The sequence below is a fragment of the Syzygium oleosum genome, unplaced genomic scaffold (genome assembly GCF_021117445.2).
Source record: "Syzygium oleosum isolate NSW1041296 unplaced genomic scaffold, Sole_v2.1 Sole_v2.09, whole genome shotgun sequence".
NCBI lineage: Eukaryota > Viridiplantae > Streptophyta > Magnoliopsida > Myrtales > Myrtaceae > Syzygium > Syzygium oleosum.
This window is the reverse complement of record NW_026607493.1, coordinates 8,392,820-8,417,611: the sequence shown is the minus strand read 5'-3', so window position 1 is coordinate 8,417,611 and position 24,792 is coordinate 8,392,820. Positions and strand designations below refer to the sequence as shown.

The following is a 24,792-nucleotide window of genomic DNA, read 5'->3' as shown; positions in this document are numbered from 1 at the left end:
GAAAAAAAAATGATTCAAACCGCTAAACCAACTGAACTAATGTAGTTTAAGGGTGCGAATGATAATATTTCTGTTCCCGGGACAACTTTTCAAAAATATATATTTTTTAATTTCTATTTTTTGGATGAGTTTCTTAGCAGAAAAACACGTTTGGTAACTGCATAAAATTTCTATTCTCATAATAAAAAAAGAACAGAAAAATGTTTGGTGCGATCCTAAAAAAATTTTGTGACGTGAATTTTTTTTGTTATTTTAATAATTTTATGAGATTTTTCTAATTTTTTTAAGTTTTTTATTTTTCTTTTCTATTTTTCCTTCCTTATTCTTCCTCCTAGCCTCGCTGGCCATTGTCGAGGCTAGGCGACTAGCTAGAGAAGGAAAAAGAAGGAAGGAAAAAAGAAAAGAAAACAAAGAAAATGACATTGTTTCAGAAATTGTTCTAAAAAACAAAGAAGTAGATTCTTTTTACTTTTTATTTTTGCTCCAAATCTATTGCCTGACCACTTTTCTATATTGGGGAATATAAAAATTAAATGACATATACAAATGGATTTCTATTCTTTTTTTGTTCCGGTAAACAAAATAACAGAAAAACATAGAAATAAAAACGTGTTTAAACGTGCCCAATTCGCCTCAAAAGGTTTTTTTTTAATGGTCCTTAATATTAAATCAAACTAAAGTTGAGGCTCACTTTGAAAAAGAAGGTTATATTTATTTTTACCAAGCACTTCTAATTGGTGGCTTACAAATTATAAACACCGTTGACAAATAAGCTCATGTGAAAGTAAAAGTAGTTGATGTCATTTTTGTACTTGACCATTTAAAGGCATGGTTGTGGAAAATATTTTAGAACTAGGGACGGAGGAAAACATTATTTTTAGGACTCATCCAATGGCTAAAATAACCAGTGTAATTATAACAAAAAAGGACTCTACTCAAATTTGTTAACTATCACGAGAGTACTAGAAAAATGAATTTTTCATAATTGTTGTCAGACAACACTATTTCTATCCCCAATTTGGTTAAGACAGTCACTTTTTTTGGTTGACTTACCAAAATACCCTTACTCGTTGGGTCGATTTCGTGTTAAATTTTACCTTTTGCGGCGAGATTTGGGTTGGTTCGGTCATGGGTCGACCGTCGATGCGATGCTGGGAGATGGGTTCTTGAATTGATCGCGCGGAGGGATGCGATGTGGGTTTTGAATTGGGTGGTCGTAACGTTTGAGATGCAGCTGCGATGACAATTTGGTGTGGATTGGGAGAAACGATGCTTAGAAGAGGGTGGTCAGTCATGTTTCTGCATTTTCGAGAATTGGGTTTTCTTTTCCCACTTTATTTCTGTCAATCTAGTATTGGTGATTGGATGGCGTTGTTCTTGTTTAACCTGTGAATTGGTATTGTCCATTAAATTCCAAGACGACGGGCGATATCACATTCCATGTTCAGGGTGATTAGTGCGCTGGGTTAGGCTTTTTCTTTCTCTTTTATGATGGTCGAAGCGACAATTTTGATCTCGATATATGTAAAAACCATAGTTGTTTGAATGCATTGCGTTGTTTTTAGCTGCGCTGGCGTCATCTCAAAACCTGTTGAGGTGTGGTCGTCATTCCATAAGTGCGAGTGTGCCAATAAGGGGAAAGTTGTGATCATATAATACATAACTTTTATATGTGATGTGTCCTCTTGATATTAGCGAATTTCGGCGTGCCGTCTCCATCAAGGTCGGTTAGGATATAGAGTCCGTTGATCACTTTTGGTTGTGATATGGAAACTGGAAAAACAGCTGTCATTTATCTAAAGCAAGACCAGATGTGAGAACCATAAGAGTGCTATTATGTTGATTAATCTGTGTGTCATATCCAAGCAGTCCCTTCCTATCGTACTGGCAAATTCTTTTTCTACTATCAGATGCGGTGGCGCTTTTCAATATTTTTCTGGTGCGCATATTATATACAGATGGGTATGTTGTCAAAGGGGTAGATGTTGATTGATCATTCTGAATGTTGAATTCTCTTCGCAATGTGCAAGGCTAATAGCTTCGGATTATTATGATGACTTGGTTTTACCTGCAGCTTGATTTGATTACACACTGTAGTTTCATAGTCTGGCGTTTGAAACTATATTTGCCAAATTCAAGGTATCCAAATCCTTTGAAGGATATTAAGGACATGGCTTTTGATTAGCATGAAAAAAATTGAATTATGTGGCTTATATTTCTGGTATTTCCGGGCCAGCTCAATAGTACGATGCACTAGATCTACAATGGCTTTAGATTTTCCTCTTTTTCAAGGTAAACTTTCTTAGAAGTTGAGATTTAGTTCAATATTACATCACCAGAAGACTTGATCTACAAATCTCAAGGTTTAATTGTATATTAATTTGAAACCTACTCAATGGCTAAATGGATCCCTTGCAACTTCCTTCTCAAGGAACATCTATTAAGGACACCTTTTCTCTTCTAATAAATCATCATTTCAAATGTACAAATGAGGCATGTCATGGACTCTATTTATACTTTACCCTTTGGCTTCTTTTATTAAATAATGTTTCTGGTATACTGACATAACTATATATTCACTGATAGTCATTGTCCAGCAGCATTGAAGGAGGAGCAAAATGGTTGGTTAACAAAATCAAAGGTTTGCTTAAACTGCGATCTGCAACTTATTTGTCGCGTGCTTTGGTTGTTCACTATTTGCTTTCTGCTATCCCTATGGCTTAAGTTTTCTTGTATCTTTGGAATTTCCATCTAGCATGTACAGTAGTAATCTCTAGAGGATGGATGCAAGAGTTTTAAATTACTCTGCAACTTATCATTTGGTTGTCAAGTTGGTGCTATAACTTGCCCAGATTTTTAAATCGAAAATGTGCTGTTATAGTCTACCTTGGTCAAAAGAAAAACTTATGGTTCACTTAGTGTTCTCTGTTCCTTAGCTAGAATTTATATAGAGAAATCAAGGATTGTGGATGTCAGTAGAACTTGTTCCTGTTTTTCTGTGAAAGATGTAGCTATGAGACATAAACTTGTGGCTTCTCAGAACCGTGGGCATTCTTTAATGCATGAAGTTTTCATCAACTATGCTAGGCTAAATACATCCTGGTGCTTGTCGGTGTGGTTAGGTAAATTGCATGGAACTTCTTGGTATGATCTGGGTGCATGACACAGTTGAGATGACGATTATCATAATTCCATTGAGCATCATTAGTATGGGCAGTTCCTGGTTTTTGAGAAACAATTACTACCACTGGAGTTGTTTTAAGCATTTCCTTTGTCTTTCTTCCATTCTTCTATAATTGTCTTGAATTACATAGCTGATCAGCAACATGAGTGGGAGGTTTCAGCCGTTGTAATGTTGTGGACATTGTCCTTAATAGCAAATAATTGACTTACCATTGATGCCCTTTTTCTGCAGGGAAGATGCAAACACCACTTCCAGAACTCCTAAAGGAATATGGCCTGCCTGTTGGGATCTTTCCTTGTGACGCAACAAACTATGAGTTCAATGAAGAGACAGGAAAGCTCACTGTCTTCATACCCTCAATCTGCGAAGTGGGCTACAAGGACTCTTCGGTTTTACGCTTTTTCACCACAGTTACTGGATATCTTGAGAAAGGGAAACTAGCAGAAATAGAAGGGATGAAAACAAAGGTCATGATATGGGTGAAGGTGACGGCGATATCAGCTGAAGGATCAAAGCTTCATTTCACTGCTGGGATGAAGAAAACCCGGAGCAGAGATGCTTATGAGGCTCTCAGAGATGCTTATGAGCTTCATTTCATGCTTACTAATTCTTTATCCTCGGATTTTGTATCTTTTGGATCATTCGCTTTCTCAAACAATCCGCTCAGTTCTTTTCACATTGTCCAGATGGGTCACAAATCACTATAGGTGGATTATTTGGAAGCTTGCCTCTTATGAGAGACATTACCCAGCTACAACTGGAAAGTTTCTTACCACCACAAATGTGCTAGAGGAACTGAAGTATAGGTATCTATTATATCGATCTCTATGTTCTTTCATGGCTGATAGAGGCAGGCTTAAAATCATAATGCGAAATTTATCTAGATATGAAACGGAAATCAATCATGGCCACCGTTCTGCAATTAAGAGAATTCTTGAAGGAGATGCCTCCCCCGCCGCAATGCTTGTGCTGTGTGTTTCAGCTATCCACGTCGATGACAACCTTAAGACTCCAAGCTCAACCACACCATAAAATGGTACACTGAACAACAATGCCATGCGATTGGAGCTAACTGATGGCTGGTAAGAGATGTGTTGACTTGACCATATGGTCCTTTTTCTGGACAGTTGAAAACTAAAGTTGTTCTGCAGGTACTCTGTAGATGCGCTTTTGGATGATTTACTGTCAAAGCATCTTATGGAAAAGAAAATGTACATTGGCCAAAAAATTCAAGTAATGCATCACAAGCTCAAGTTTGGTTTTTTAATTTTTATTCGTGAGAAATTATCAATTGCATGTTGATCATGGTTTAAAATGGTCCTCTGAAGATCTGGGGAGCAAGATTATGCGGCTGGGCTGCACCTGTTTCACCGCTTGAGGTTCCTCTCTTTAACTTATATGTCCTGCTTTCAACATTTTCCGTCACATCCGACCAAAAAACAGAAAGTTTCCATCACACATTGTACTTATACCATGAGATGTCAGCTTTTTTTCCATACCAATCCTCTGGGCCAAATAAAGAAGTTCCTCATTCTAGCTTTATTTTCAGGAAACAAGAATGGCTACTTTATTATTACATGCAAATGGAACTTATAGAGCTCATTGGGCTGATCGCCTGGGATTTTGTAAGCATTATGGGCTTTACCAACTTTCTGACGGTATCTTACACATAGTATAGCCCTGAAACCATCATTTTGTAGGCAAGGGTGCTGGAGCTCCATTGGCATTCAGATGTATCAAGAGTAACGGAGGTCCAATCCCTATGACTTTAGTTGGAGTTACTCGAATATACCCTATTCTCTACAGGGAGAGGTAATCCAATTTTCATTGTATCTTCATTTTTCACAAGTCAGGTGTAGAGGAAACTCTGCTTTATTTGATGGGAGTTATTTATTTTAGGTTTTTTTTTTGGTCGAATTTATTTTAGGTTAAGTAGTGGAGATTCCATTGTCAGATCAGAGAGGATGGAGATGAAAATCAGGCGGCTGTATAATCAGAGGTGGGCCCTACAGTACCAGAAAAATTCAACTATCAATGCTAATATGGACATTACCCGTGTTGAAATTCTTCTAGAACAATGCATGTTGCATCCTCATACAAACCATGCGTTTAATTCTGAAGTTATGATATACTCCTCTTGCTCAGATGGGAAATAGAGATCATTCTGAATGGAGCAATGTGTTAGTGATCTCCTCCTACTAAGTCTTCTCTCTGAATACTTTGCTGAATTGCAGAAGAAAGATTTTTCGGAAGAAAGAGATCCACAGCCTGAGTTTCAGCGAAGATGTCCATCCAAATAACGGATACAATGTAATAAGATTGTAAAGATTGTCAAATAGTTATGCAGGGGAAAACGACTTTGGTAATTTTGCAGTTTTACAGGATTGTTAGGCATTGCCGTTATCCTTGAAATAGCATGTGAATATTTTCCAATAACTTCAAAAGATGCATTACGAATGTTTTGATGGTCATATGAATAATGGTCCTGACATTCGAGAATAGTAGAGCTCTAAGGAGAAAACGCTGCATCAAATTCTTAATTGTAGTTCTGGAATTGTCTTTGATCTCATTGGCTCATCTGGCTGCAGGCGTTCCTTGGTCATTGATGGTGCCGTTTCCGAATTTCAATGGAGTACCAAAGACTTTCATCTTTCTAATGACAGCGATAGTGAGGAGGGAGCGAAAATATCAAAGTTACTTGAGATGTCTGCTGAACCTGAAGTTCTAATGGCCGAGATGAGTCCTGAACAGTTGAATTCTTTCGCTGCTTATCGATCGAAATTGGAAGTAGGTCTCAGATTCTTGCTGATCAATTACATACTAGCAATAATTATTCACGGTATGTCTGTCTCAGTTGACTAGGCAATCTGACATGGGGAAATCTATTGAGAAAGCTCTGCAAGATGCTGGTTTAACTGAGAGGGAAGTCACTGCATTTATGAGGGCGAGGGTGGTAGGGCTAAAAAGAAAAACTTACCATGGAAAATGTAGTCATGAAGAGGGATTTATAACAATCTGGAACATCTTGTACAATGTATTGATGATAACTAACCTTCAAGTTGCATTTTGCAACGTATATTTTACAGATTGAGAATGGGAAGTCAAGTTCGTCTAAGTACGTAAAGTGGATGAAGAATGAGTGAGTCTTGCATGGCCCAAAGCAATCACAAGGGCTTACACGATTAACGGTCATTATGGACACGAGTCTAGGCAAGAATTTGCCATGAAGACCAGCCCTGCACATCTGGATCAACTGTCACTGATCCAAACACAAAAAAAGGCATAAAGTGCCAAGTCCTAAGCCGTCCCCTTACTCTATCTTTGTTTCCCTACCGTAGCAAATTGATAACCTTGGTCTGATTAAAGAAGAGATGGTCTTACTTTGAATGAAATCTTCTGTTTGCGGGATGATCTCCATAATTTCAAGCATGGTCCATAATACCAAAATTTCAGATGACATTACATGCAAGCCTATCCATGTCTTTGATTTCACTAAACAGGCATGGTCCCCAGGAGGGTCACACTTCTGGAGTGATTCCATGCTTTTAATCCAAAAACAGCTCCTATTTACACTCGGTTCCATACTTATTCTGACACATGTACAGATGGTATTGGAGTCTCAGTGTGTGCCTTCCTTGGAGGACAATGACAATCATTTTTTCCCGTCTGCTTTGCCTGGTCGGAATCTCGTGGTCCTCAAACCAAAACCTGCACGGACTATGACCCATTATCACAGCGAGACACACCTGAGCTGCCGCAACACCGATGGTCAAGAGAGCAATTTTGCCCATTTTGATTCATCTTTAATTTGGGATCAATCGACTGAAAGTAGCCTGTGAAACAAACAATCCTAACCGTGGTATAAAATGTGACATTCCGAATTTCGGCCCATTTTTGGGATTTATAAAACGTGTAATTCGTCAGTGTGCTTATAGTAAAATCTCGCTCGGGAACTGATCACTCTCGGTTATTATTTTAAAATTGAGATTTCGCTAGAATCGCACTCGATTTAATTTGGCCGTTATTTAGAGCCCAAACTTTGGTGTTGAATTTCTTGAAGTTTCGGGACGAATTTAATTGAACGGTGTCGATATTATTGTGGCCAGCCTCGATATTACCCGGGATATGTGAAAAGTGAATTTTTGACCGGGTGCGAATTTGGACTAGTAGACCTCCCTCGGGGTAGTGTGATTTAATTAATTTGGCCTTTGTCCCTTATTATATTTTAGGATTAATTTTGGACCGTTGGATCGTTTGTGGGTTTGAATCGTGGGTCGTTGGATCGCGATGATGCGTTTGACTTTTGGCCCCTCCCTCTCTCTCTCTCTCTCTCTCTCTCTCTCTCTCCTCTGCGCCCGTCACCTCCCCCTGCCCGCGCGTCCCTTCTGCCCCCCTCTCTCTCTCCTTCTTTCTCTTCTTCTTCCTTCTTTCTTCTTCTTCTTCCTCCTTCTTCGCTGCTCGATCGTTTCTGCTTCTGCTCGCACCAGCTGACGCCGACCGAGCTCGCCTCCAGCCCCGTCGCCGTCGTCGCCGTCGCCGCCGTCGCCCCGACCGAGCTGTGCCGCCGCTTGTCGCCTGCGACCGCCGCTCGTCGGCCCTGTCCTCCTGTCGTCGGCCCTGTCCGCGCTGCGCGCGAGCAGCAGCTTGCCGCTGGCGGCCGCTGCTGCTCGGCGTTGCCTGGGCCTGTCCGCGGCTTGTCCTCCGTCGCCCGGCCGCCCGTGACGCCGCCGTGCCGCCGCTCCGGCCGCCGCGCGACTTCCTCTCCCCCTGTTTCTCTTTCCCCGCGCCTTCCCCCTGTTCGGCCCCCGGCTTCGCCGCCGCCGTTCGGCCGCATTGCCGCTCGCCTCCGCCACCCGGTCTCTCCCCTCGGCCACCTCCGCCGACCTGCGCTTTTCCCCGGCCGCCACCACCTCCCCTTCCCCGTTTTTCATCCTCCCCGACGCCTCCCCTGTTTTGGGCTCTCCCCGGCGTCGCCTCGGCCAGCCGCTGCGTGCCGCCGTTCCGATCGCCGCCGCTGCTCCGTCCGCCACCACCCGGCTCCCGGCGACCTTGCCTAGCCACTTGCAGCAGCTGTGCTCGCCGGGACCAGTCCAACCGCCGTCGTTGTCGTCGTCGCCCGAGCGTCCCGAGCTGTGGTCGAGCTCGCCTAGCCGCTGCCCAGCCAGCCCGAGCGTGCCCAGGCCGTGGCCGGACTGCCCCGGGCCGTGGCCGAGCTCCGGCCGTCACTGTTCATCCGGCCGTTACTGTTCATCCGGCGTACTGTTCATCCGCCCGTTTACTGTTCATCCACCTGTTTTGAGCCCGTGTGGGTTTTTCCCGGGGCATATTGAAGTAAGTGAATTTCTAAACCCTATTTAGTACTTTGGGTATTTTATGACTTGTCTCAAGTTTAGAACGGTTAGAGCGTGATTTAATTTAATTATATTATGATATAATTGTGCTAATTGGATTGGATAAAATAATATGCATGATTTGGGTGATCGTACGTGGCCGACTTGAACGTTGAGTTTGTGGATTGACGTGGCGAATTGTGAATTGGATTGAGTTGTGAATATGGATGGTTTAATGCAATTGTTGTGAAATTGATTGAATTGAATAGCGTGTGCATGCCTGTCGATTACAACCCCGGATTGATCGGAGGGCTACGGACTTGGGACGTGTTGACGGCGGTCCGTGTGAAGGCATGAATGGCCGGTGTGCCAAATGGATGCGGGCTTGAGACGTGTTGACGGTGGCCCGTTAGAGGTGTGTTGGACCGGGAGGTATTTACGTCGGTCATTGGAAATTGAGCCCGGATTGATCGGAGGGCTACGAACTTGGGACGTGTTGACGGCGGTCCGTGTGAAAGCATGAATGGCCGGTGTGCCAAGTGGGCCGAGGCGCAGGTGGCGCGGGCGTGAGAATGGACACGAGGCGCGGTGGCGCGGGTCGTGAGAAAGATGTTCTGCCACGCATGCGAATTGAGTGTGATTGAAATGTCTGGTTGAGTGTGACTGAATTGGCTGGTTGAGTGTGATTGAATTGGCTGGTTGAGCGTGTGATTGAATTGGCTGGTTGAATGTGTGGTCGAATTAGTAAGATGAATTGCGTGCAAGTGTGGTTGGCGTTTGAGCAATTGCGATGTGCTATTTAGTTACTATTACTGCATTACCATGTTATGATTAACGTGCAGTGTTAGCATGGGTTCGATGGTGAGGTAAGTATAAGGATGCGATTTTATTTTATATGTTATGGGGTAGATTGCATGTACGACTTGTCTGGGTACACATTGGCCTATGTGGGGTATAGGGGGTTGCTTATTGAGACTCGTTCTCACGGTTATTATATAACCATTTTCAGATCTGCGACAGTTATTGATTGGAGACGCCAGCAGGGTATCTCGGGAGTGGAGGACGGGTCAAGTTGCCCCATATTTTTGTGTGCCCCTCTTTTGTACAGTGAAGTAGGATATCCAAACCACTATTCCGTTTTGATGTTGTGTATTTGGAATTATTGTTTTGTGCTATCCCTTCGTCATATTTTATTGTCCGGGTTGTTTTATTTCGCTTCCGCTTGCGTAGTTCGTTTGGGTCGGCGACGCGTCTTGGGACGTCGCGTTCAATGATCGACCATCGAGGGGTGATCGCGCGCTCGTAAGGTGGGGGGCGTGACATAAAATCTTTTTTCTTTCTTATTTAAACCTCTTCAGAAAAAAAGTTGGTCAATATCCTGGAATTCTTTTTAGCTTGAAACCATGCTATAGGACAAGTTGTGCTCACACATAATTTGCTGAAAATCATTGTCGGATCAGGGAAAAAGCATTGAAGACTGTTGTACATATTCCTTACTTTTTTGGCTACTGCTTCCACCTCTATAAATAGACCAGCTTCTTGTATGAAGGCAGTTCAATATAAGGGCAAATTACCATGGCCGAGCAAAAGAAAAGTAAATTAAGAGGGTGCATCAAGACGACTACAGGCCCTTGGATAGTCCACAAAGCTGGGAAAGATGGAAGGCTTGTCACACGATATCGATTCCCTTCGGAGATTGAACGCCAAAATAACAAAAGAAGGGAATGCAAGCGACGAGCCGTGGCCAGACAGATATTTGCAGGCCTTCGAACTCATGGAAATTATAAACTGCCTAAACATGCTGATTCCAATGACTTGCTGAAGGCTCTTTGTGGAGAAGCGGGTTGGCACGTTGAAGAGGATGGAACCATTTCCAGAAAAGTAGGTCTTCTGAACGTCGTCACAATCACAACACTCAAGTGTCACCCGTTAACTTTCTTTTCTTTTTATGCTCGTGTTGTTAGAACTTTGGTTTCTTCATGATGAACAAGTGCGATTACACGTGTATTTACAAATGATGCTGCAGAATGTTCACTCGGACTTGTCAAGCTCAAGCTCTCCAATGGTGTCATTTGAAGTTCCTGATTCTTGCACTTGTGATGATCGTGAAAATGTAGAACACACCAACTACTTTGCCTCGAAAAAAGTCTCTTCAGCCATGGAGCTCCTTCATGAAGAAAATACTAACCTCGCACTGTCATTATAATCATTACGGTCATATCATTGATAATTTTAGATAACTAGATGTTGGATCGAGGAAAGTATCTACATCTTTGTGAATATACTATAGCTACGTTGAGATATTTGGAATGAAACTAAAAAGAGATTACTCAAGGAGCAGTTTTGTGGTTGAAGGTCACAAGAGTAGTGCGATGTATTATTTATGTTCGCTTATCACTCCACAAGAAGTATCGAAATCTTATTGTTTATATTTACTTGAAACGAGTACTTCTTTTTTTAATCATATTTTTAGTTCATTTTTTTTTATTTACACGATAGAGCGTGCGGTTGCCAAACTGGAAAGTGAACCTTTACCAGATTTATAATCCCCGTTGTTTGTTATCATTGCCAGATGTTGATTTGACTAGTGTATGAGGGTTATTCAACTCAAAAATCCGCATCACATTACTGCACATAGAATAAGAAAAAAATGGTGGAAAAAAAGGAAAAAGAGAAAGCAATCCAGGCACCCTTTGTACATTCTTTCTTCTTTCAAGACTATTTTTTGCTTGTGGTGTGGTGGGGAGGTAAATACATCCGAACTTCAGTTAATTGTGGCCAAACCTCAAGTTGTAATGAAAAAGTCAAAGTAAGTAAGAAGCTATCTGAGTCACAATCCTTCGACTCTACCCTCTAATCTTTGTGTCCGATTCTGGAAAATGTGGGCGTAGAGAAGCTCGTTCCACACATCTGGCACTCCGGGCAAGCACCAATGGAAGCAATCCGCATAGCTTATCGGCTTTGCCTCTTGCTCTTTGGTTAAGGGTTCCCATTGTCGCCTATATGTATGGATGGGTGTGCTTCCTTCCGGTACTCCGAGAGCTGAGTGATGTTCAGGATCTGAACCCCGAGACCTCTCGCCTTCAACCGATCGACCACGGACTCGACGACCCGCATCATTGCCTGGTCCGACCCACTTCCCCAGTATTCTTCTTTGGTGATCGGTTCGGTTTCCGCGTAGCAGTTTTGGCCTTCGTTCCCATCCCATTCCTCGGCTCTACGACACAGAAAAGAACGTTGCCTTGCTTTATTACTTTGTAAACGAATCTTCCAACCAAAAGAGTTGCATCGATGCTATGAAAAAGCTCATACCTTTCGTGAGTTGGAGACATGCTAACAAAGAAGACTTGGGTCTTGGATCTATTCACATGCACTTCCAACCAATCCGACCATGTTTAAAGAGCCATCTCATAGGCACGTGGCATCATCACGTCTTTGTAAATTTACTAAATTCCATCCGGACTTCCGAACGAGCCCCACCTAGCCACGCGAAATTGAGGTCTAATTAGAAGTTACTTAACTCCTCTTTATTTTAAAAAGATTTGGACATAATTTACATTTATAGATGAAGAAAGAGTACTTACAAAACTTTCATTTGGGCTCTCCTCCACCAAAGATACGAATCGAAAATGAGAATGTCCGCGTCGGACCAATGCCTTGCATGCTTCTCGATGGCTTGAACCCGGACGATCCGATCGGGCACCCGGTGGTTGACGGGGTCATCGGAGTTGGATTCCACTAGCAATGGTGCCCAATAGTACTCAATAGTCGCATTGTATTCCTAATTTTGTTGATAACCATTAAACTCCCAAACTCGATCCCGACAGTAGCTAGACATCTCAAATTTTGAGACTAAAAGATATTGACATTTAAATCATTTGAAATTGCTTAGAGATAAAACTTGGATTACAACGAAAACATCATGTTGATATCAATTTCTCAAATGGCCGCTCGAACTACACATAAAAGATATGATTTTAGCGCATGATAAAACTTTATCATATCATATTGCATCGATTCATACTTAATTTGAATTTGTCACTGGACGCATGGTTTCTTACATTATTCGATCCAACAACTCGTCCGATCCCATTATTTATGATTTTTTAGGGGAGAGTTCAATTGAGGACAACGGCAAAATTAAAATTTATTGTTCTAGTTTACTGCGTTAAACTGGTTTTTGATTAAGAATGGGTTTTTACTATATCCAGAACCTGTAGACCGATTGATTTGCATGAATGCCATGTCCATTTTCAAAGATATGTTAAGGAATGTGTAAGAATCTAGATTTCTCCTTCTGCTGCACTATAGCCAAAGCATTGAAAACTTTTTTCCTCACCTAAGTCGTTGAAAAAACTGTCGTGAATTCGTAGAAAAGGACAACGTCGTCGATAAAAACAATGTTCACGTGCCCACGTTGTTGTGCTGTCTCCCATGTGGAAGAGTTGTGAGTTGGCAGGAAAGAGATGTTTGACTTCCAGAGGCCCTGAAGATGAGCAAGGAGTAGTTGTGCTTGAACGACATGGATTTGAGGTTCGGAGGAATGGCCGACTCGACCAGGCAAACCATGGACACCCACTGGCCTCGATTCAGCGAGTCACCCACGTACACGAGCCTCTTGTTCCTCAACCTCTCCAGCAATGCTGTGGCATTGAACCTGCCCTTGTTATCACCAGACACACAGCCACGAAACTCAACTCATAAACCCTAATCAATTTCATAAGCACATCAAAACTCAACATGCTGTGTCAATCTTCGTGTTCTTTGAAGGGTGTGATACTCTGTATAATGAGATTTGAATACAAAACTGGTATACTAATGTGGAACTCAGCAAACACTCAGATTAATGAGTCGGATTCTTTAGTTTTCTTTTAAACAAAACGAATGAGTCCTGATCAATACTTAATAATGAAAGTATATATATACCTAGGAGGGTCGCATCCGTGGGGTTGCCACCTCCATTGCTGATACCTCAAGTCCGTCCGGTCGAACTTCTCGCAAGCCAATTGATCCGACATGTACTTGCACTCTTTCTCCTTATAGAGTGGGTACGACACGTTGTCGAACACCCACCGCCCCGAGAACAAGTCACACTCCCGCTCCGGCGCTGACGTCAATGTGGACGGTGCTGGCGCCGGCGAAACCATTTCGGCCGAGCTCCGTAGGATGGCCGCTCTATCTTCATCCGGCGGCGGCGGCTGCTCCGCGTCGCGGGTGAGGTAGACGACGCCGGCGACGAGGAGAGTCACCAGGGAGTGGAAGCTGGTCTTGACCCCCCACGAGGCAGCCACTATTTGGGCTTTGTTTGCCATTGCAAAGCAAATTTCTTTTTGTGTGTGTATGCTTGGGTAGCTTGGTGTGGGAGTTAAATGTGAGTGGTTCGCTTGTGATTGAAGTTGTTCAAGAGTGTGGAGATGATGTCTTTTTGAGCGGGTTTCGTTTGGTTTCTCCTGAATTAGGGGAAGTGGAAACAGCTTTCTTGGGTAGTTTAAGGAAAGCAATTGATTGGGAAGGGTTGTCTACTTCGGTGAGTCAATTGTCCCAAACACCCATTTTTCTTTCTTTCTTTCTTAAATTATGTGTCCTTCATCATGGCCTTGGTTTTATCCACTTTGGATACCCAACTATGGTCAAGAAAATGTCACTTTCCAGGCTCTCCAACCTAACCGATCTAACCAATTCAATTGGTTGCTTTATGGTTTTTTTTAACTAATGCTGGGTTCTCGAAAGGTCAAAAAGCTTATTGCATACATCATCTACCAAATCTTCTTCGCCCGTGGTATTATCGACATGACTCGTTCTAGTGTTCTTACGCTAAACTAATCACACATATAAAAGGGGCGGATCCCACGTCTTCTTTCCCTAAATTTACACTTAATTAGCTCTACCCATGATTTGGCCTCAAATAGAACTTATAAACTAATAATTCCAATGCAATGCTCTTGAATCTTCTGGCAATTCCACCTCATGTAAAGTTACAACGATGGCTTGAGTTGCTCGGGAAGATCAGTTGAGGGGTAATAGCGGTATGTAGCAAAGGGCAGAAAGCTATTTCAACCCAAAGAATAATAAGGAAAGAGCCAAAAGCTAGCTGCGTTGCAATTTCTCTGATCCTTTTTCAAAGCTTCAATACAGTCAAAGCAAGAAAATGCGAATTAGGTTTTGGAGTGGTTGGCACTTCTACGTCTCGATTCGGTGTCTTGAAGTCACCTCAAGAAGAAAATCCTAACCTGAGTGAACGGCAGGTAGGGAAAATTTTATATTGATTTAAAATAAATTGATTTTTTTTGTTTAAAAGATATTTACATGACTATGGTCGCTGGATTTTAAAGTATCAATTCCTGAAGATACACCGAACGAACAGCTTAATTAATTGGGATTAGAGCGGCTTGCACATGCAATCACCTATTAATTTTTAAAGAGCAAAGATAGTAGGATCCATAAATTATCTGCTCTAAATGAAAAGAGTCATGTACTCTGCAAAGCCAATGCTTTGCTACATGCATATTTGGATATTATATTCATATAAGCTGTCCAAGGTTATATTGTATAGAGATAATTATAACGATACTAATCATTATGGGAGATTATAACCTAAAGTAACTCCCAACTAAAAAGTATGAATTGGGCATACTACTTATGAACGAGTTGTTGTATTTTTTGCAATATACGAGTCTTTGTGGATGACAAAAGTTGAGCTGGACCCACCAAGAAAAGCTCCCGGGCTTGTTAATTGTCGATTTGAGAAAGAGGTTTTATAAGCAATATTTGTAAAGTTTTTTGACTTGAAGGTCAACCAGTTATGCCTCAATACAAGATAAATCTGGGCATGTCGGGTCATATGAATATTCTATGAAGAGTATTAAATACCTTGGGATCCATCGTTCTAATAATAGAAGAGAATATCTCAGATTGCACCTTTTGAAATCATCCGTTCTGTTGAAATTTTATTTTTTACAGCATATTAGACTATTTATAAGTTTTTTTTTTCTGATTCATTTCATGGTTGAGAGGAATAGAGATGCACATATAAACTCAATGACCGACATAGAATTATATGATAGCCCACCTCTACGAGTAAAAATGAAATATTGGTTGATGGAAGGACTTGTATAAATAAATCAATATTGGATATCTCATTCATAATTTCTACCTTTTATGGTGAAATTCCAGTTTGTTAAAGATACATGATTGCCTGTTATCAAGATAAGTGGAGATTTGTCTACCAAATATTAGAGATCCCAAAAGGTCCCATGCTACATGCTCATTACCTCAATAAGAGTACATTGTTACTCGTTAAACAAACTCCTTATTTAAAATAAATGTTGTTTAGAGCTATTATGATCATCAATGTTAATATGGTTGATAATAATTATCTCTTTTTTACCGCCCATCGCAGGAAAACAAATCAATATGTGGGTTTAAGTTTTGGCGTAAACGACAATGGTTTCTTAGGCTATACTATAAGTATAGCCATTAATAACTTTAGAAGATTCGTATTGTTTGAGGTTTATAAAAGTATGCTCCATAAAAAGAGTTCAACACATGAAACAAAGTAGGGGAAATGGTCCAAAAAGTTATAAACCTATTATCCAGTGGTCCATTCAGTCTTAAACTTTTCAATTTGACTAGAGTAGTCCTAAAACTTTTGACAATTTTCTAATGTAGCCCTTCTAATCAATTTTGACTGGAAATTGCTGACGTGGCGGCCTAGTTAGTATCGGCCGTCCTACATGGCACAAACCGCGCTGATTTGGACGTATTTTATTGTAATTTTTTTAAATTTCTGAATTTTTTCTTTTCTTTTTTACCCTTTTTCTTCCTATTTCCCTTCATTGGTTGCCAGGGCCTTGGCGATGGCCGGCGGAGGTTGCTAGCCATAGGCGAGGGCATCCCATCCGTCATTTAGGCTTTGGCAACCAGTGTAGAGAAATTAGAAAAAAAGAAAAAAGAAAAAGGAAAGGAAAGAAAAAAAGAAAATTTAAAAAATCGATTACATTGGTGTCGGCCGTGCCGTGTATGACGGCTAGTGTCCACGTCAATGATTTGGCTAAAATTGGCCGAAATGATTAAATTAGAAATTCGTGAAAATGTTTAAAACTAAATTGGCCAAATTAAAAAGTTTAGAATTGATTTGGCCGCCGTATAATAGATTTATGATTTTGGAAAATCATCCCCAACAAAGTAAAGCAAAAAGAAAAGAGAGAAGAGAGATCCGAGAGTTCGAAACACCATGTGAAGAATCCATATTTATAACAAGATGGTGGTATATTACAAAGTTTAGGCAAGTCAAAGCAATGCATGTGAGCTTTGGAGGATTTAATATGTGTAAAATCTGATGAGATAGCTTAACCAATTCATATAGAATCCTTTTAAAAATATGTGATAAATTTTTGAGAATATATATTCGCTCTATATATGGAAAGTATAGAAAAATATCAGAACTTTTACCCGTATATTTTGTTGAAAATATGGGATAAATTGATGGGTGAATGTGACATCCTGAAAAATTAGTCCATTTGGGATTTATGAAATACTGGATTTTATGAATGTACTCGTAGTCAGTTCTCGCCCGGAACTGATCATTCCTGGGAATGCTAACCATTAGGGAAAGGCTAATAGGGGAATTAAATTCGCGCGACTAAAGGAAATTCGATCGTGAATGGATTTCGACCATTAAATCGCGGAAGTGATATTTTGAGCCACTGTTGGCCGATCCAAGGATAGTTAGGGGTCAGTTCGCCACTGTCCTAGTAGTGGATCGCGGGTGATTCCGTTGGACCACGAAACGACTTGACAAATGATTTTGAAACTATACCGACCGATCGTACCCCTCGGATCAAGTGATTGATCTTCGCGATTTTAATGACAACCGAGGTCGTCACGCACCGAACGGACTTGCACGTGACTCGATTCAGTATCAGTCATGAGTCGATTCTGCGAATTTCCCCAGCAAGCCGCCCGTTAGCTCGAGAAACGCTCGAGTTGCGTTTAATAGAATTTAATTATGGAATTTTTGCCCAAATTGGACACCGGAAAATCAGGAAGTCACGCCGGAAGGTTAGGATGACGTTGCACGTGACACGTGTGAATTTTTGGTGCGCTCAATTCCTTCGGAAAAATTCGATTTGGACAAGAAACGGAGAAAGTGACCAAAATACCCCTAGGATTTATTAAGGGTAAAGGGCATTTTGGTCATTTCCGCATTTAGTCAAAATTTACTATTTAGGTCAAGAATGCCATCTTTCTCACCTCATTTTCTATTCCTTTGCCGTGAAACACCTCCCCCAAAATTGCCGTGAGCTCTCCCTCTCTCTCCCGTGAATTTCCTTGGCCATTCTTCTTCACGCCGGCGCCACCGCCGCTTGCCACACCGCCGGACCGCCACCTTGCCGTCGCCGTGCCGCCCTCCAACCTCACCGTCTCTCTCTTTCCCCTCTCTTTCTCTCTCTCCCCGTGACCCATTTCCGGCCGTGCAAGACCACACCGCCGCCGTGCAAGCCGGAAACCACCGTGAGTTGTTCGCCTTCGCCGTAGAGCGCCACCGCTTTCCGTTCTAGCCGTTTTAGCCTAGAACGCGGTAAGTCGTCCTCTAATCCCGATTTAGGAAATTGGGTATCGCCGGATAATTGAATTTTTGGGGTTGAAATCGGAGTTGTTTGGGCGAGGAACGTTGGGGTTTTAGGTTGGGAATGTGTGGCGGGCCTTGAGGATTAGTTTGGGAATTTTTGGAGAACAATTTGAGGTGAAATTGAAACTGTGAATCACTGTTTATATGCTGCGAATCACTGTTCACGAGCTGTGATTTACTGTTCACGAGGCTGTGATGCTCGGTTCGGGACGCAAGTTGGATTTTTAGAACCGGTATTTAATGGTGAGGAAGTTCCATGAAGGACCGGAATCAATTTGGTGTCGTTTGGTGGGAGAAAAATAGAAATTTATGTGTTTTACGTGTGTTTTAATTATAATTGAGTTGTGGTGGTAGAATTGTGTGTGCATTTGTGCAATGGGCTGGTGTAAATATGTTTGATTCGTGCACGTTTGGGTTCAATTGAAATGACTGTTCAATTGACCATGTGATATGCTGAGTTAGCCAACGCGGGTAAGTCGCGCCTAAATCTAATTTAGGACTTTGGGTATCGACGGGTAATTCCGGACAAAATCAGTATGAAATTAGGTGCGGAATTACATGGATAGGGAGTGGAAATTTTATGGCGGGCCTTAGGAATTAATTCGGGTAATATTTATTGGAAATTCAGAAAATTAGGGGCTGCGAATTACTGTTCATTTGCCTAGAATCACTGTTCACTGGCTGTGGATTACTGTTCACCGAGCTGTGATGGTCCGATTGGGACGCAAGTTGAATTTTTGGAACCTAGAAATTATGGCGAGAAAGTCCCGTGAAGGATCGGAATTAATCCGACGCCATTTGGTCGGAGAAAATTGGCAATTTACGTGCTCTGGGCATGTTTGAATTATTCTGGATGGGGTTGATTTAATTGAGTATTTGTTTGTGTGTTATATGAGGTAACTCGAGGATGAAATGAGGATGTTTCGAGGCTGGAGTGAGACTGAATAGAGTGTCAGATGTTGTGGGATGGAATTGGCAAACTTAGGGCTCGATTTAAGGCCAGGTAGTGTCGGTTTGGTGTGTGGTAGTATGGTTAGATTGTGATGTTTAATAGGCATGGAAATGTCGAAATTATGCCTATGAACGTGGCTGTGATTGTGGGCCCATGAGCAGCCTTGTGTGTTTATTGAACCGTGGTTTGATGGATTGAAATGTACTTGATTATGTGCACGCGTGGGCCAGATTGAATTAATTGTTGAAATTGGCCATGTCGAATGCTGAGTGAGCATGTTTTACGTGTTAATTGATGCGTGCACGGGCCGCGTGTGATGAGCCAGTTGATTGTGGTAAATGCTTGATGAGCATGTGCATGGGTAAGAAAGAAAAGTGGTGTGGCTTGTGATTGTGGAAGTTATGTGAAGGTGTGTAAGTGCGAGAATGGGATCGGGCCGAGTATCATAAGCTCGGGCAGCGATCACGTAGGTCTGTTGCATTTGGCACAGGCTGAGGCTTGAAAAAGCAAGAATGAGAATCGGTCCGAGGCACGATCAGCTCGGGTGAGACCGGGATTGGACCGAGGCATCCTAAGCTCGGGTTCCAATCACGTAGGCCTGTCGCATTTGGCGCGGGCTGAGTTGGGATCGGGCCTAGGGCGTGTGATGCTCAGGTCGCGATTGGGGCCTGAGGCGTGAACGGGTACGCGGGCCGAATGTGGTGAATGATCGCAGTGTACCTGAGGCGTGTACGTTTACGCGGGTCACTGGCGAGTGATGTGGGAAGTGATGAGTGGTCGCAGTGTACCTGAGGCGTGTACGTTTACGCGGGTCACTGGCGAGTGATGTGGGAAAGAGGAATTGAGAACGGAAAGAATGTGTGCAAAATGAGAATTGTACATGCGTGTGTTTGCATCTGATGTAATTGTGATCGAGTGCGGGTGTGCGCATGATCAAGCCTGACCATATTAATTGATGTACCTGTGTTGTGATGATTTGATGTGCGTGAATGTGTGTGTTTGTGTTATTGTCCGGAGGTACGTGATAGCCTAGGTTGGGTTTAGGGGTGTACTTACTGAGAAGTGTCTCACGGTTGTTTTCAACCAAATATTTCAGAACCCAAACCTGAGCCGTGAATAATCTGCCACCACCTCCAGTACGTTTTGGAGTTCCAGTGCATACAGAGTATGAGACAGCTGAGTTTCAAATGGGAGACGGGATGATGTGGAGTTAGATTCTGAGTGGACGCCAAGCAAGGGGTGTTAAAGGTTGTTACGGGTTGGATGGCAGGTCATCGGTTTTTGTTCTTACTCTTGAAGGGTTCAAATGTGTGCACTGGTAAACTAAGGCTTCTATTTTGTAAATATGGTGGTACAAGTTTGACCGAGTAATGAATATGTATATATTCTCCCAATGTTTCCCCAGTTAAATTTTTGTTCGGGTGTTTTATGGATTCCGTGTGCGCAATTAAACCTCTGATGTTTAGATGAGGTCGGCGACAACCTGGGACGTCGCAACTGATCGACCGGAGGCGGGATGTCGCGAGCTCGACGGGAGCTCGGGGCGTGACAGTGAATGAATGAAAAATTGATGCTCAAAGAACACCCTTGAGTTGGAAGTGGGATGTGAAAAAACACTAGTCCCACATCGGAAAAGAAAGAAGGCTATGGAGTGCTTTATATACAGTTACACTTATTTGAAGTGGTAACTATCATAGCACAAACTCTGCCTCGCGCACAGGCGCAGGGGGGGTGCAAATCCGACGCCCGACAAGCTGAAACTTGGGCGCGACCACACATCCCGCGTACACGATTGCAGGACCGAAAAGTGGGCCTCGCGACGAGCCCAATTTTGCCTTCTGATTTATTTTTCCTTTCAACTCAAACAGTTACGAATTTCATAACGTGCAACAGATTTAATCAGCCGTTACTCCCATACGTATTGATCTTATAACGGCAGAATTAATCGTTCGTTATTCGTATTGATCTTATACCGGCAGAATTAATCGGCCGTTATTCGTATTGATCTTATAACGGCAGATTTAATCGTCCGTTATTCGTATTGATTTTATAACGGCAGATTTAATCATCCGTTATTCGTATTGATTTTGTAACGACAGATTTAATCGGCCGTTATTATTCCCGAATTGCTCTCCCCTCTGTTCCTTTTTATCGAAATCATTCTTCCTCTGGTTTTACGCTCTCTCTGCATTTGCACTGTTTTTCGGTAGTGTTCATTTCGAGTTTGTTCAAGTTCGTCGAAAGCTTGGAAGTGCCGTGCTCTCTTCTTCGCTGTCAACCGTTGTATCTTGGGAGACAGACGTTCACGAAACCTCGGTCGCGTACTAGAGGGAACGAATCTGTTTTAAGATTAGAAATTCAAATGGCTACGGGTAAAGAAGTCGTGGATGTGGCTGCTGGAAACGATGGTGTCGATGTGGCTGCTGACAACATCGCCAAAAACTCTGTCTATGCCTCAGCTGTCCAACTGCCTGGCTCATCCTCTGTCCATCCTGCGGTTTCTGTCCACCACGGTGAGAAACCTGAAAAGTTCGACGGATCGAACTTTAAAAGGTGGCAACAGAAGATGTTGTTTTATTTAACAACTTTGAATCTTGCGAGATTCTTGACTGAGGAAGCTTTTAAGATATCCGATGGAGAAACGGATAAGCAAGCCTTCAACGCTGTTGAAACCTGGAAGCACTCTGACTTCCTGTGCAGAAACTATGTCATGAATGGTTTACATGACTCATTGTACAATGTCTATTGTGCAAAAAAGACGGCAAAGGAGTTATGGGAAGCCTTGGAACGGAAATATAAAACAGAGGATGCCGGAGCAAAGAAATTTATTGTCGGTCGATTCCTTGATTATAAGATGGTGGACTTTAAGACTGTGATCAGTCAAGTGCAAGAAATTCAAGTGATCTTGCATGAAATTCAGGCTGAAGGAATGATCTTGAGTGAAACCTTCCAAGTGGCCGCTATTATTGAAAAGCTACCTCCTGGGTGGAAGGATTTCAAAAACTATCTCAAGCACAAGCGAAAGGAAATGAACCTAGAAGAGCTGATTGTTAGACTTCGAATTGAAGAAGACAATAGAGGATCTGAACGCAAAGGGTTCAATCCTAATACAGCTAAGGCAAATGTTGTGGAGCTTAGACAAGGCCACAAGAACAAGAAGATTGCCAAGCCAAAGCTGGGGCCAAAAGGAGGAGTTTCCAAGAACAAGTTCCAAGGAAAATGCTTCAATTGTGGTAAAATGGGGCATAGATCTATGGAATGCAGACTTCTGAAGAAGAAGAATTATGAGACAAATATGGTGAATGGCATCGCTCAATACGTGTCAAACATAGACCTTTCTGCAATGGTTTCTGAAGTAAACTTAGTTGGGTCCAATCCAAAAGAATGGTGGATTGACACTGGTGCCACTAGGCACATATGCTCTAACAAGGACCTATTCACAAATCTTGAACCAATTAATGGGGAAAAGGTTTTTATGGGAAACTCTGCCTCTTCTGCTGTCGAAGGTCAAGGGAAAGTGTTGCTGAAGATGACCTCTGGAAAAGAGCTGACTCTAAACAATGTCCTGTATGTGCCAGAAATTCGAAAGCACCTGGTTTCTGGGTCTCTGCTGAACAAGCATGGATTTCGTATGGTGTTTGAGTCAGATAAAGTTATTTTGTCTAAATCCGGAATGTATGTGGGGAAGGGATATGTAACTGATGGACTTTTTAAGCTCAATGTAATGACAATTATCAATAAAGATAATAAGTCTTCCGTTTATTTGCTTGAGTCTTCCACTTTATGGCATGGTAGACTAGGACACTTTAATTATGATACATTGCGTAGATTAATTAACTTGGAACATATACCTTCATTTCAAATTGATTCAAAACATAAATGTGAAATTTGTGTTGAGGCAAAATTAACGAGATCATCATTTCAAACAATTGAAAGAAACACTGAACCCCTTGAATTAATTCATAGTGATGTTTACGATTTGAAATTCATTCAAACGAGAGGTGGTAATAAATATTTTATTACTTTTATCGATGATAACACCAAATACTGCTATGTGTATTTGCTTAAAAGCAAAGACGAAGCCTTAGAGAAATTTGTTCTCTATAAGAATGAAGTTGAAAATCAACTCAATAAGAAAATTAAAAGATTGAGAAGTGATAGAGGTGGCGAGTATGAAGTACCAATTGGTGAATTCTGTGCACAACACGGAATTATACATGAAATAACTGCGCCTTACTCTCCTCAATCAAATGGTGTTGCTGAACGTAAAAATCGAACATTGAAAGAAATGATGAACGCGATATTACTAAATTCAGGTTTGCCTCAAAATATGTGGGGAGAAGCTATATTGTTAAGCAATTACCTTTTAAATAAGGTACCTCGAAAGAAAGAGGATAAAACCCCTTATGAGTTATGGAAAGGTAGGAGACCATCCTACAAACACTTGCGAGTGTGGGGGTGTCTTGCAAAAGTGGCGGTTCCAACACCAAAGAAGACAAAGATAGGTCATAAAACAGTGGACTGTATCTTTATAGGCTATGCACATAACAGTAATGCGTATCGATTTCTTGTGCATGAATCTAAAATTTCAGATATACACAAGAATACGATCATGGAATCTAGGAATGCATCATTCTTTGAAAATGTATTTCCTTGTAAATCCAATGATGGATCAAGTTCATCTAAACGAAAGAATGAAACTATGAATGAAGAAAGTCACGATTCGGCTCATGAAATTCATGACTCAGATCATGAACTAGAACCGAGTCGTAGCAAAAGAACAAGAGTGGAAAAATCTTTTGGAAATGATTTTCTAACTTATCTGTTAGAAAAGGAACCATTAAATTATGCAGAAGCTGTAAATTCTTCTGAGGGACCTCTTTGGAAAGAAGCAATAAAAAGTGAAGTTGATTCTATTTTGCAGAATCATACTTGGGAGCTAGTGAATCTTCCTCCTGGTTGTAAGCCTTTAAAGTCCAAATGGATTTTTAAAAGGAAAATGAAAACAGATGGCTCCATTGATAAGTACAAAGCCAGACTTGTGATCAAAGGATACAAACAACGAGAAGGCTTAGATTACTTTGATACTTATTCTCTTGTGACGAGAATAACCTCCATTAGGATGATAATTACAATTGCAGCATTGCGAAATCTGGAAGTACATCAAATGGATGTAAAAACAGCTTTCCTAAATGGTGATTTGGATGAAGAAATCTACATGGAACAACCTAAGGGTTTTATAGTTCCAAGACAAGAAAGAAAAGTCTGTAAATTGGTGAAATCATTGTATGGCCTAAAACAAGCACCAAAGCAGTGGCATGAAAAGTTTGATAATGCAATGATTACCAATGGTTTTAAGATCAATGAATGTGATAAATGTGTCTACATTAAAGAGACAACAAATGGCTATGTCATTTTGTGTCTTTACGTAGATGACATATTAATTGTTGGTAGTGATGATAAAATGATCAAATCTACCAAGTATATGTTGAATTCAAGATTTGACATGAAAGATATGGGACCTACTGATATGATTTTAGGAATTAAAATCACAAGAATATCAGAAGGTCTTATTTTAAACCAGTCACACTATGTGGACAAGATTCTTGAAAAATTCAACATGAATGATTCTGGTATTGCTAGAACACCATTAGACAATAGTCTTCATCTTTCCAAGAATAGAGGAGAGGGTATT

The 24,792-nt window shown here is 41.6% G+C and overlaps 3 protein-coding genes and 1 pseudogene across 3 annotated transcripts; 3 read left to right on the top strand and 1 right to left on the bottom strand.

Moving 5' to 3' along the window:
- The first annotated feature begins 1,096 nt into the window (after positions 1–1,096).
- Positions 1,097–3,891, top strand: LOC130138958 (uncharacterized protein At5g01610-like). The gene is made up of 2 exons (XM_056314737.1): positions 1,097–3,122; positions 3,416–3,891. Exons 1-2 carry the CDS (start codon positions 3,014–3,016, stop codon positions 3,889–3,891), a joined length of 585 nt encoding a protein of 194 aa, XP_056170712.1. The 5' UTR covers positions 1,097–3,013.
- On the top strand, positions 3,870–6,327 carry LOC130138957 (protein BREAST CANCER SUSCEPTIBILITY 2 homolog B-like). Its single transcript, XM_056314736.1, has 8 exons — positions 3,870–3,990; positions 4,069–4,563; positions 4,734–4,809; positions 4,885–4,996; positions 5,112–5,183; positions 5,773–5,971; positions 6,039–6,218; positions 6,271–6,327. Exons 3-8 carry the CDS (start codon positions 4,743–4,745, stop codon positions 6,325–6,327), a joined length of 687 nt encoding a protein of 228 aa, XP_056170711.1. The 5' UTR covers positions 3,870–3,990; positions 4,069–4,563; positions 4,734–4,742.
- A 3,756-nt stretch (positions 6,328–10,083) lies between these two features.
- LOC130138996 (BES1/BZR1 homolog protein 3-like) lies at positions 10,084–10,817 on the top strand. The gene is made up of 2 exons (XM_056314878.1): positions 10,084–10,395; positions 10,541–10,817. The coding sequence occupies exons 1-2, from the start codon at positions 10,090–10,092 to the stop codon at positions 10,718–10,720; spliced, it is 486 nt and encodes a 161-aa protein (XP_056170853.1). The 5' UTR covers positions 10,084–10,089; the 3' UTR covers positions 10,721–10,817.
- Positions 10,818–11,154: 337 nt separating this feature from the next.
- Positions 11,155–14,074, bottom strand: LOC130138995 (protein trichome birefringence-like 34; annotated as a pseudogene).
- Positions 14,075–24,792: the final 10,718 nt, after the last annotated feature.